This window comes from Pyrus communis, chromosome 8, assembly GCF_963583255.1.
Source record: "Pyrus communis chromosome 8, drPyrComm1.1, whole genome shotgun sequence".
NCBI lineage: Eukaryota > Viridiplantae > Streptophyta > Magnoliopsida > Rosales > Rosaceae > Pyrus > Pyrus communis.
In genome coordinates, this window is record NC_084810.1 from 11,749,276 (window position 1) to 11,763,398 (window position 14,123).

General features: G+C 43.0%; 1 protein-coding gene across 1 annotated transcript; it reads right to left on the reverse strand.

The window, feature by feature from the left end:
• Nucleotides 1-202: 202 nt before the first annotated feature.
• Nucleotides 203-649, reverse strand: LOC137742961 (serrate RNA effector molecule). Its single transcript, XM_068482891.1, has one exon. It carries the CDS (start codon nt 647-649, stop codon nt 203-205), a length of 447 nt encoding a protein of 148 aa, XP_068338992.1.
• Nucleotides 650-14,123: the final 13,474 nt, after the last annotated feature.

Consider the following 14,123-nt stretch of genomic DNA (forward strand, 5'->3'; position numbering starts at 1 on the left):
AGAAATAATTGGGGACAAAATTTGGTTTACATCCTCAAATCTCCCTCCATGTTCAAATTCGCGACGAGGTCAAAATGCAATGCTTCAACTTCTCCACCCACTAACTTATTCCCTCGTATTCTCTCAGAACACAATCAGAAAATAAAAGCACAAAATCATCTGCAACCAGTAGTAAAACTCAAGAAAAACCAACAAAACTCACTCACCTCCTATCCCCAGGTCCAAACCCTCCTCTGGGACTCCCTCTCCTGCCATCATACCCTCCATCTTCCCTCCTAGACCGCTTGAACGGAGGTGGAGGAGACCTCCGTGGCGGAGAGTGCCTGCGGTCCCTAAAAGGGGGTGGAGGACTGAGGCTGCCCCGGCGCTTATAGTCCCTCTCTCTATCTCTATCCCTCTCTCGAATAGCAGGAGGCGGAGGGGAGCGATTTCGATCGTAGTAATCGGGGCGGCGACTGGGAGGGCGGTCGAGGTCCCTATCGTCTCTGCCTCTGTCCCTTTCGTCCCTGTCGCGCCTTCGCGAGGGTGCGGCAGGCGGAGGCGGAGCTGGTGCTTCTTGCGGCGGGGATTGGGGATCTTCGGAGGACTTGTCTTTGCGATCAGAACGACGGTCTAAGGAGTCGACGGGCATGTTCATGATCTCGGCCATAGATTTTGGGGATTTGTAGAGCCCGAGAGTGAAGAAACAAACCCTAGAATAAAATGAAACGCCGGAAACGACTAATGACTCATGAGAGGGAGATGGGACTCAATTCCACTTTTTCTTTTTCTTTTTCTGTTTCTTTTTTTTTTTTTCACCCTGCCGAATGAGTCAAGGGTGTGAACAGATGATTTCAATATAAGGCTATCTCCAACCGAAGAGTTCAGATGGTCAGAAAATCGAAAATAGTCCGAAAACCATCTTCAACTAGGGGTTAGGGCAGAGGACTATGGAATCTGAGAAGGCCCCACAGAATCAGAGAGGGCTGGAGGGCTGGCTGCATGGCAGGCCAAAATTCAAACCAATCATGTCGATTAAAACTGACAGGAATACATGCATATTATTTAGATTTGTATTACTGTCGGTTCCAATATGCATGTATTCCTGTCGATTTTAACTTACAGGATTGATTTGAATTTTTTTTTTTTACAGTTTTATTATTATTTTTTATTTACAAAATTTTCCCTATAACTTCTATTTATTTTTTTTTAAATTCTATTTTTTTCCTATAACTTTTATTTTACAAAATTTGTAGTTTTTAACAACATATAACAGATTATTAAAAAAATTCTAGTTTTTCATATTTGTTAAAAAACATTTAACAACATTTAAGTTGTAGTTTTTAAAAAATAAATTATTTTTGGCCCTATGGTCCTCGGTTGGAGACGATTTTTTGTGGTAGGCTAGAACGAGCCCTCTGACCCTTTAGCCCTCGGTTGGAGACGGAAGTAAATATGGTCTTGTACTGTTCATTAAAATATTAATATCTTGGAGAATCTTGGAGGGCCAGAGAGCTAAAACGAGCCATCTAGCCAACCATCGATTGGAGATGGCCTAAGAGCATCTCTAACGCTTGGTACAGGGCAATAGCAATTAAAGAGGAAGGGCGATGAAATTCGGCTTATTATATTAACACCTTACATGTTGTTGGATACACCTTCATATACTAATGCACTTTACAATTGCTTTTTCAATTAAAAATTATCTTAAAACACGCCAAATAAACATTTTCTACATACGGTATGCACATTTTCTTTGAGTTCTTCGAGCAATCCTACACCAACTAAATTATGCAACATTGATTAGTTAGTAGTTGGTACCTATTGACAAGCTCAAAACCCTCTCTGAGCAACTGAGATGACCATCTCAGAGCCAAGGAAGACCATTTCAATTAGTTAGTAGTTAGTACCTATTGCAATTCCATATATTTCCAAAGTGCGGTTTAGACATATTTTCATTGTTGTGGTCTTAAAATAATGGTCATCTCAGAGCCAAGGAAGACCACTTCAAAGTCAAGTAATGGTGATCCACCGAGGAGGTGGAGCATCATAAAATGGCGACAAGAGAAGGGAACAGAAAACTACCACTTATAGCTTTAATAACAGAGGTATTTTGGGAAGCAAAAGTAGGCTTAAATAAATATTGATGTCGTTGAAGTCACTAAAATAATGAAATATGAAGTCTTACTTCATGTGAAGCTTCTGAAACATTGATCTTGTATTTCAATCAACGTATTTGTAGTTTCATTGGTTATGATTTTGTCCTACAATGGAGGTGATAGTGTTTTGAGAATTGAATAAACTAAATAATACGTTTGTTTGGGCCCAAAATAATATCGTTGGGCTGAGTATTTGTCTATGCTCGGCCCAAAGCCGTGTCAAAAGTACTATAGGCTGCCTGGTGATTCCGGGTCATTCAGCAGGGATGGTTGAGTCCTATCACAAGGAGTAGTTCAGATAAGCAAAGAGGGTCAAGGAAGTCCTGATGCAATTAGGATTCTCGACCAACAATGAATAAAGCCCCGAAAAGGGGTGAGTTCAAAGTCCTAATAGGAGTAGGATTTTTCGAAGCAAAGTTGGAACGAAACAAGAACTCCCAATCCAGATAGGAGTTTAATTTGATCTCAAAAAGGAGTTGGTGCTATAAATACAAGAAATCATACAACAATTAAGGACCTTGAATTCAACACACAATTGCCCTGCGCAAAACTTCTCAAACAACTTGAGATTTTTATTTTCTTTTTCTCGTCGACACACATTCAGTTTGGATAAACAGCACTGTGGAGGCAACCGGCGAACACCTTCAGTTTGGATAAACAGCACTGTTACCGTAGAATTAGCCGATCGAGGAGCACTTTCAGTTTGGATAAACAGCACTGCGTCGAGGCCGACTGGTTACCTATCCAAGTCTCGGCCGAGAAGGGTTTTCGAATCCTTGTTGGCAGAGGTCATCTTATTAGCCTTCTCGGCGAAGTAAGATGTTACTAGCTACGACATTCGGCGTACTGGACGCTGAGTGATTTTATGATTGAATACTCACAAGTGAGTTTCAGAGTTCGGCATTCTAACGGCCGAACCACATTCACCATCAAGACATACATCACCTTTGAATATTTGTGTCCATATAGTCTGGTGTCGATTCGACATGCTTATACTCTTACGAATATAATCATAGTGGCCGAATCGGGCCCCAACAATTTGTGAACTTCGCAGAACTAGCAGCCTTATCTTCAAGCTCAAGAACCCGAAGATTGAAAGTGTTCCTTCCTTGGTCGCAATCGCAAGGTAAAGAAGTGAGCAATGCACTTAACCCAACATCAACAAATTTTACTCCTCAGCCGAGCTTGGCCGACGAGTTGGCACACCCCGCATTCAACCGAATGACTTAGTTAGCTTATTAGTTGCTCGGCCTGCGCGCCGCGTAGGTTTTTGTAATTTTTAGGGTCAACATTTTGGCACGCCCGGTGGGACTTTGTGCTAGACCTTCGAAGTTCATGACCATTGAGACACGGTCCGTAAAAAAGAAAACAATCATGGGAAAGTCAACAACTGACTTACCAGTGCAAGGCATTGGGCAGGATTTGCCTCAAGCAAAAAATCAGATCATTGTTACGCCGCCCGAGGCTACAAGTGTGACACGCTATGATAATGAAATCTGTCTCGACGGACAGCCTTGCAACCCAGAAGTTCCCAACCAAACGGCAGGCATTTTTGTTGAAAGAATAGTGGAAGATACGACGAAGATGGTGGGGAGGGTTCAGATCCGCCAACTAGGTTATTTCTTCGAAGACAACTCGATGAACAATATCAACAGGTCGAGCAGACGATTGGCCAAAAAATGAATGATTTGCTAGACGCAATACGAAGCAACAGTGACACACAGACCATGATGCTTGAACTATTAGTCAGTAAAGCCTTCGAAGATGGCCATATTGGCCAACCTCGGCAGCCTTCTTTTACAAATATTCCAGTACAAGCCGAGAAAGGGTCCGCTCAACTACAACCAATTGACTTAGAGAAAAGAGGTGGATCAGGTAATAGATCTAACGGATCGAACCAAGAAGAAGAAACAGCGTCCGTCAATATGACCGAGGTCTAAAGAATGATCGACTCGGCCCTAAAAAAAGGGTCGAAGTTCCTAAAGTTCATCCACCCGTACCCAGCTTATGAAGAAAGGTTCGAATACCCTAGAGGCTTCAAGAGCCTTGATTTCAGTCTGTTCGCCGAAGAGTCGTCCTTGTCCTCGTTAGAACATGTGGCTCGATTCACGGCGCAATATGGATGCGTCAATAGTGACTTCCATAAACTACGGTTGTTCAACTTCTCACTGACAGGGTTAGCTTTCGCTTGGTACATTAATCTCCCACCAAACTCTGTCCAGAGTTGGGAGGAATTGGTCTAGAAATTCCATGAACAATTATATCGACCAGGGATGGAAATGTCCGTTTCATCATTGGTTAGGATGGCTCAAGCGTCCGACGAATCCCCAATGGAATACCTAACAAGGTTCGAGTCAGCCAGGAATTAGTGCCGAGTACCTCTTCCTAAAGTTGAATTCGTTAGAATCGCCCTAAACGATTTGGACATGGAATACAAAAAGAAGTTTCTGAGGGCAAATATTCGAGATGTGTACGAACTTGCTCAACACGTGGAGTAGTATGATTATTTGCTCCGAGAGGAAAAAAATATCAAAGTCACCATCCCAGGGAACATTATATAAAAATCCCACGATTAGCTACGCATTGGCCAAAAGCGAGGACTCCCAGTATGCCAGTGTGGACGCGGCTCAAATAGTGATAGATAAACCTTACGTTTGCAAGGCGTTAGCTCAAGTTAGTCCCAAAGACGCCAAGACCCGCTCGGCCACCAAGGAGATGAGTAAAACATTGAAAGTTTACACCTTCGATATCACCAAAGCCGATGCAATTTTCAACCAGTTGTTGTTAGCAAAGATCATCAAACTTCGGCCAAGACACAACATCCCTAAGGCCGAAGAATTAAAGGGCAAAACATATTGCAAGTATCATAATTCAAACAAGCATGCTACCAATAATTGCGTTGTGTTCCGAGACGCGATTCAAAATTGGATCGAGAAGGGTAAGCTAAAATTCCCGGAGAAACAGATAGCGGTCGACGTCAATCCCTTCCCCTCGACAACAATTGGTATGGTGGATGCTCATCTCCTTAAAAACAAGGGAAAAGGGAAGGCCGAATACGTCCGGTGCAGCATGTCCGTAAGTAGAATGGTCAACCAAGATTGAAGATTGATTTATTTTCAAATGCACCACCTATAAAGCCCTTAGGGCCGACCATCGATGAACCCATGACAGGTTCTAGTTCCGAAGAAACTCATGAATCAATGGTTTTATGCGACCACTGTAAAACACGAGTTGAACCTAAAAAGAGGGAATCTTCGACACCAACTTCAGGCTCACCATCCACGACCGCTACAAAACCGCCAAAGGAACTTGGCGCCGGTCCACGACACCAAATGTTTGAGAGACTCGGCCCACAGGTACAAGCAAAAAGCCCAGCCCCAGTCAGACGGCGTCTTGACTTTGAGGCACCATTTTATAATGAAGATTATTACTCGCGCAACTCCAGCAGTTCGAGTTCGTCAGTTGATCGAAAAACCTTCAAACCGCCCAGGCCACGAGTCCAACAGTGGTACAGTTACAATTCTCCAACTGGCCTATATACGGCGTTATCTAAGTCTTAAAAATGTTGTTGCCAGCGGATAGATTGCATGGTTGGACGACAAGAACCGCAGGCCAACTCGGCTACCCGGTAACAGCCAAAAGAGGCAGTAGGAAGCGGCGACGATCAGCCGACCCCGACTATTATGACCGAATTACTTTGAGGGAAAAAGGCAGCTGCTCACAACTTTGAAACCACCATTGAAGAGTCCGAGAAACGCATCAAGCTCCTTCTTCGGCCTGGGGAGACAAGAGCTCGTCTAGAGCATTTTAGATAAAGGGTCGAAAAAAAACTGTCTCCGCTACCGCTACCTAAACCGTTAGTCAAAATACGGCATAATCTGCACCTTCTATTCCTCAGTGAATCCCCTGAAGTACATGCGGGAATTTCATAAGAAATATTCCGCCAATGACTCATACGAACTACCCAAGGCATATCAGGAAGCCCTCAACCTAGCACTAACTTGCCCTGATGCCGAGCAAATTATCCAAAAAATTCCGATCCAGCAATGAAAGCTAGGTTCCAGCACATACGTGAGGCTCAGGTCCTCGGCTTTGAGGTCGACCCTTACACAGATATCGACACCGTCGAATTACCCTTTTTACTCGACGACCTTCAGCATTTGCGATACAATTTCGAGGTTTTCTCGACCGTATCTCTTTTCGGCCTTACGGCTGATGAGGAAAATCTAGTGGCGCGTTTAGACGCATACTTGGACACAAGGAACGCCCGCATCGCCTACGAAGAACGTGCCCGTAACGTACTACAAAAATGAAATAAATCTTCGGTAGTAAACGCGCTCGAGGAAGATAAGCAGGATAGGATAGATTCAGTCCATACGCCTCAGAAACAGGTCCATATTGAAGCTCTAAATAGTTCAATTGAAAACGTTCCAACGACCGATGCTACATCTACTAGTCTGGAAGACAACGACCAAGACCCAATGGACTCTTCGGTCCTCGAGCATATGGAGATCAGTATGGTCCATGTCCTACCAACTGAGTTTTAACCAAGCACCCATCAGTTGAATTTCTTGGATAGGGATGTCGTTGCCGAAGAAGCAACACAAGTGGATTTCATCGCTACTAACGACGATGGAGAAGTCAATAAAAGCGAAAACCTTAAGGCAGCCTTGGCTAAATTGTTTCCCTCTTCCCCCTGGGTTAATCTCCAACATCTAAAGTCGTTATACTTCACGGCTCATATTCAAGGATATCCTATTTCTAACGTGTTTGTCGATTGCGGAGCCACAGTCAACATTATGCCGATTTCCGTTATGAAGGCATTACGCCGTTCCAATGACGAGCTTATCCCATCAGGGATAATGATGAGCAGCTTCATCGGCAACAAGTCTCAAACCAAAGGAGTGCTCCCGTTAGTAGTCAACATTGCCGGTCGTCACCACATGACGACATTCTTTATAATTGACTCAAAGTTTGACTATAATGCATTGCTCGGCCGCGATTGGATCCACCAAACCAGTTGCATTCCTTCCTCACTATACCAAGTTCTCATCTTTTGGGACAGCAAATCGGTCATAATGCACCCAGTTAATAATCAGTCATTTGAGACCAACATGATTCAGGCTCGCTATTACGACGATCATGTCGGCTATATCACCCTTCAGGGTTTTAACGAAGATGGATGGCCGACCAGAATTTCGATACAAAAAGTTATCAAGGTAAGCGCCGAGACTGTATAACAGGATTCGACGAGACTCGGCTTGGCAGATCTAATTACCAATGTCGATGATTGATGCCACCAAACAAGAAAGGCGTCGAGCCACGGTTTCGTTGACCATGGAATGTCTGCTGGCCCATTGGTACGCCATTGCCAAGCAACCAAATTCCGGCATAAACTTAATCGAATTTCTAGCCGAAGCAGATAACGGCCCCGTTCTATCTTTCAACAAAGTTCAGGCCGCACTGGCCGAACTGGAAAACAATCTGCCCCAGGTAAAGGACCTATTGGAAGCAATCAATGTTGGCACAGCTGATGAGCTTCGACCACTATTTATCAGTGCGTTATTACCACCTTCTATGAAGAACGGGTTTTGCAAGTTGCTCCACGAATTTAAAGATTGTTTCGCGTGGAGTTATCATGAGATGCCAAACCTTGACCAAAACCTCGTCAAGCATGAATTACGCATTAAATAAAGGTGTAAGCCTTTCCGACAATCCCCACGACGGTTCTCAACCAAAGTATAACTCGGCATAAAGCACAAATTAGTTCGGCTTCTGAAAGCCGGGTTTATTCGGATTGCCCGGTACGTCGAATGGTTGGCCAATATCGTCCTCGTGTTAAAGAAAAGTGGAGCCCTCCGCATTTGCATCGATTTCCGTAACTTAAATTTGGCCACTCCCAAGGATGAGTACACAATACCAATCTCGGATTTACTAATTGATGCCATAGCCAATCATGAAGTGTTGTCCTTCATGGACAGCCATACCGGTTATAACCAGATTTTTATCGTTGAGGCTGACGTCCACAAGACCGTCTTCCATTGCCCGGGGGCACTCGGTACCTACGAATGGGTTGTCATGCCCTTCGGCCTCAAGAACGCCGGTGCCACATATCAGTGAGCCATGAATACGATATTCCACGACTTGATCGGTATGGTCGTAGAAGTTTATATCGATGATGTGGTAGTGAAATCAAAAAGTCGCCGAACACACCTGCATGATCTTCGGCAAGCATTCCTCCACATGCGCCAACATAATCTCAAAATGAACCCGGCCAAATACGCATTCGAAGTATCGGCCGGTAACTTTTTAGGGTTCTTGGTGCACCATCACGGCATTGAAGTCGACGAGAATAAAGTTCGCGCAATCATTAGCGCTCCACCCCTGACAACCAAGAAACAACTCCAGTCATTGCTCGGGAAGATAAATTTTCTCCACCATTTCATCGCCAATTCGGCAAGCAAAATGAAAGCATTCTCTACGTTCCTTAAACTTAAGGACTTCGACAAGTTTGAATGGCGCGAAGAACACCAAATGGCTTTTACGCAAACCAAGGTGTTCCTTTCCACGCCACCGGTACTAGTTCCACCTTGTCACGGTAAACCTCTCAAACTATACATTTTGGCAGCCGCTGAATCCATAGGTTGTCTTCTCGCGCAAGATAACGATGTCGGGCTTGAACAAACTATCTTTTACCTCAGCCGTAATCTGAATTCGTCGGAGCTCAATTATTCACCCGTCGAAAAACTTTGCTTAGCTCTGTTTTTTGCCGCATCAAAATTTCAGCACTACATGCTCCCATCCGTCACGCAGGTCATTGCCCAAACAGATGTTATTCGTTACATGCTCACTCGGCCTATCGTCAAAGGCCAAATTGGGAAATGGACAATGGCTTTATCAGAATTCAGTTTGCAGTACGTACCCTAGAAGACCGTTAAAGGCCAAGCTCTAGCCGATTTTTTGGCCCAACACCCTTCTCCTTATGGCTTTAGGGGCAGCGACGTCGACATCGGCTTAATCACAACACCCGACAGCCACTGGACGATGCATTTTGATGGTTCCAGTACCTCGACCTCGGCTAGTGTTAGTATTGTCATTCAATCGCTCGACTACTACTGCTGGTATTTTTCTCTCAAGTTAGATTTCAATTGTACGATTAATCAAGCCGAGTATGAAGCTCTTATCATCGGCTTTCACGTCCTACACGATTTAAGAGCAACCCGTGTTCTCGTCTTAGGTGATTCTGAACTGGTGATTAACCAACTCAACGGCATTTTCCGTTGCATGAGTTGTACTTTGGCGCCCTATCACATGGTCGCCACCTATTTGGCCGAGTCGTTTAAACGGATCATATTTGAGCACATTTCTCGTATTCGGAACACTAACGCCGACGAACTTGCCCAAATCGCCTCTGGAACACAACTCACGGGGGGCAAGCTAAGCCGGGTAACACCCACAGTCCTGCGATCGTACCCAGCCTTGGTCAATCAGCAAATTCTCCAGTGTAATCACGTGATACGCACGAGGGTGATGTCGTTACCATCATTACTAGAACGGGGAGACCCCGTAGAAGTATGTGCTGTCGAGACACTACCAGACGATTCTACGATATCTCGATAACCCCAACGGGAAACACGACCGAAGAACGAGAGTCCACGCCACGAATTACGTGTCATACCAAAATGAATTGTACCGAAATGGTGAGGATATGTTACTATTATTGTGCCTCAGCCCACAGAAGGTTATCCAAGCCATGGCCGAGGTACATGAAGGAATTTGTGGAGCTCACCAATCAGGATGCAAAATACGCTGGTTGCTCCGACGACACGGTTACTTCTGGCCAAATATATTAAAGGATTGCATCGAATACGCACGGGGATGCATATCGTGCCAGATTCAGGGACCAGTGCAGAGAGCCCCAGCCGAATTACTCCACTCGGTTACTAAACCATGGCCGTTCAGGGGATGAACAATGAACGTAATCGGCAAAATCACACCAACGTCGGGAGTGGCAAAACACGCGTGGATAATAGTAGCAACCGATTACTTCACTAAGTGGGTTGAGGCAAAATTATACGCTGAATTAACAGCCAAAAGAGTTTGCGATTTTGTAGAGGAAAATATTGTGACTAGGTTCAGCGTGCCAGAAACGATCATAACTGACAATGGCACAATCTTCATAGCCAACAGGTTTAGGGGATACACGGCAAATCTGAATATCTAACTTGAGCAGTCTACGCCGTATTACCCACAAGCGAACGGGTAAGCCGAAGCAAGCAATAAGGTATTAATCGGCGTTCTTGAAAAACGGTAAGAGAGAAGCCTGGGATGTGGCATTTAAAGTTAAACGAAGCATTATGGGCATACCGAACTTCACCTCGGTCCGGCACCGGAATAACTCCTTACGCGTTAACTTACGGACACGACTCTATGTTACCAGTCGAGCTAAGTATAAACTCATTACGAGTAATCGAGCAGAGTAGTCTGTTTAGTGTCGAATATAGCCAAGCTATGTGACAAGAATTAGAAGACTTGGAAGAAAATCGAATATAGCCAAGCTATGTGACGTGTTCAACTTTGTCAAAAGATTTCTTCTTTTCAGAAAACACGTGGATGCCATCATCGCAACTACACATCTTTAGCCGACAAGCGCAAAGTTCGGCGACGCTTTCTCTGCTTTTCAGAAAATGCTTGCAGCTTTGTCAAAAGGAGCCGCATCCGCACTACTACGTGTCGTTCAGAAAGCGAAGGGGCGCCTGCTCAGAAATCGAAGAGGCGTCTTCAAAGATCGAAGAGGCGCCACTATTTCAAAAAGCAGGATTTGCGGGATCAAAATGTTTGTCGACGAGGGTAAAAGAACAGTACCACCACTTGATATTATCTCTATATATGTCGACCTTCATCTTTTATGGCAAGGCAAATCTGAAGAAAATGCCCAACTCTTCCTCACCTCTGAGGGCGCACTCCCAGCAAAGCCTTTCGAAATACTCATTTTTTTCTTCTTCCCCAAAGATGATACCAGATGCCTGGAGTACAGATGACCCAGGAGGAAACAGCACAACAAATACATGTGCTGATTCATTCACCGCTTCTTCAAAAGCAAAGGTATCTCATATCATCAAGGTCAAAAGCAAAAGTATCTCATATCATGCTCTTTCCCTGTCTTTTTCTTTGTCCTTGTTCTTACTCGCATGGCAAAGTAAAAGAAGCAATCAGCCGGCACTTGGAGTCAGTCCTCCGATCTGGAGCCAACTGCCTAGAATCTATTCCTGATTGCTTACCTAGCGTTGCTCTCGAGTAGTCATCTTCAACGGTTGATACACTTCCAGAGAAGGGACCACTTCTGCAAAGGGGAGCGAGTAAGGTAAGTGAAAATGATACATTGAAGCATGTGGAGACAAACTTAGGCTGAGTTATCCTCCAACCCTTTTCAATACGAATTGGAAAGATTGAACAAAGAAACAGACCAAAGGAGTAAGCTCAGACCTTCGGGGGATACCAAAAGAATCCTGCTGCCCAGTTCAAGAGTAGCACAAAGGAAAATCAACGATGGGCGGAAACTAGTTCAAGAGTAAGCCTGTGGAATCACAAAGATCAAAGCCTCAATGCAATCACCAAGGAGAAGAGGGAATTTACACTCCATAACCAGATTTGCGTCCCTAAACTCTTCTCTTTGTTAATTACATTCTGCCATGTTTAGTATGTTTAAGTGCTTTTTGTGTGTTTACTTATGTTTTGTGTGAATCTATGCTTAAAACATTGAGGACAATGTTTGATTTAAGTGTGGGGGGGGGGGGGGGGTAACTAAGTATATTTGATGCAAATTCGTGGGATTTTATCACCCATAACTTCAAATGTTGTTCCTTGCTGTTTTAAGGTGTTTTTAAGTTGTTTTAGAGTGTTTTAGTATGTTTTGTTTTTATAACTCCGAAAATCACATAAAAATTTGAAAAACATGTTTTAAAAAGCCTAAAAAGAGTGTTTTGAGTCGTTTTTGTGTGTTTGTGTCTTAGGGTACCTTCCAACACAATGATAAGGATTTGGTTTGTAATTGCATGACTGTTAAAAAGAGTTATAAACATAGAGAAAAGTTTGATTTACTCTTGGTATATGCTTGGTTATGGTTATAATGTATGACTTCACATGCAATCATAAAAGAAAAAATTCGTTTTTGTAACATGCTTGAAGGAAGGAACTCAAACAAACGCTACAACCCTGTGAGACTCGAGCCATTACCTTCTTTGGAGAGTTATTTTCTGTGATTCTTTGTTTTCTAAAGTTGTTGCATGATCTCATTATTCCTTGCTTGGTTGCTACTTAGAATGCAATTGTATCATGATAGAACTAAATGCTAGAACTTATATCCGTTTCATTCAAAGCATGACATTGAATTGCATAACATATATCAAGATGAAGTTGTGTAGTTGCCACCATAACCAAATAGCCTTACTTCCCATATTTCGTATTTGTTGTAAGTTTTAACCCCGTTGAGCCTCGTTTAGCCTTTATTCTTTGTTAACCCACATCACCCCTTACCTAGCCTAGAGTAGGACTTTCCTATACCCTTGTTCTTAAAGTATAGTGAGCATGACTTAAATGAATTCCTTTTGAGTTACATTATGCAAGAAAATGAGTGTGGGGGAGTAAAAGTTTGTTCTTACGTTTATATGTATGTTTTGAGATTCAAAAGAAAAAGAAGAAGAAAAGAAAAGAAAAAAAAAGGAGTGAAAATAAGTAAGAATGAACTCACGAGCGTTGATGGTTGAAGAAAGGGTCCAAAAAGTTGAATATGGCCCTAAGTTTTGTGTGACTTTCCCTTGGGTGTTCAAAGTTGACTTCTGCATTCTTAAGGGAATTCTAAGTGCCTAATTCAATACTTTGCTCACTATTGCTTTAAGAATGTTTGTTTATCCTTCACCTTTCATTGGTAGCCAATACCCTAGCCCCGTTACAACCCTTTGACTTCTATCTTGAGTGTTATGTGTTTCAAAATGTGGAGTTTCGAATTGATATGAGCTTATGGTGTCACTGGTTCTCGCATCTAAGTAGTAGCATTCCATTCATGAGATCATATCTAAACATGCTTATTAACTCCAGAAATTGCTTCCTTTGAAATACATATATGTGAGTGTTCGTTTTTATGTTTACATCAATCTTCTCACATATAACTAGTTTAGGGTGTGTAGTCAGAAAATCTGAGTGAAAATTGAGTGCATATCTTGTAAGGAATTGAGCAAATTCTCTAAGGCATGTTACTACATTCAAAATATAGTTTTAAATGCTTAATTGTGAATTAGTATGTGGTGACTATGATTAAGTATGTACTTAAGTGTAAAGATAACCAAAATCTGTGGGAATAATGATTTTTAACATGTCATGTGCATTGGAAATCCCTGAGAAGATTGTTGGAAGGTGTAGGTTGTGTTTTGTTCGTTTTGTTTTGTTTTTGGTTTCTTTTGTTTTGTTTTGCTTGAGGACTAGCAAAAGCTAAGTGTGGGGGAATTTGATAGGAGCATATTTAGGCGACTTACTTAGCTTGTTTTCGTGCATTTATATTGTTAATTCATAGTTTTTTTTGGCGTTTAAGCCATTTTCGTGTGTTTTTAGGTTCATGTGGCTAAGGAAGCAAAAAGATGCATTTTGGAGCATTTTGGAGCAAAATTGGAATTGGAAGGGATAACTTATACTTGGAGCAAAAGGAATGGACGAAATTGAAGAGTTGATGTCACAAGGATTCCTACTTGAAGTAGCCACACACCTTCCACATTTCAGCCACATGCACTTGTTCCTCCATCATTGCACCAACAACAACATTGCACATGCACTCCCTTTAATTAATTAACCCACATGCACCCTTTATTCTTTCATCATTCCAGCCACTCCACATCCCTCACGAAGAAATCATTCAACACATGCATCCATAATCATTTCTCCACACCAAAACCGTGCACATGCATTCCCCTTGTGCAATTCCATCATTCCACA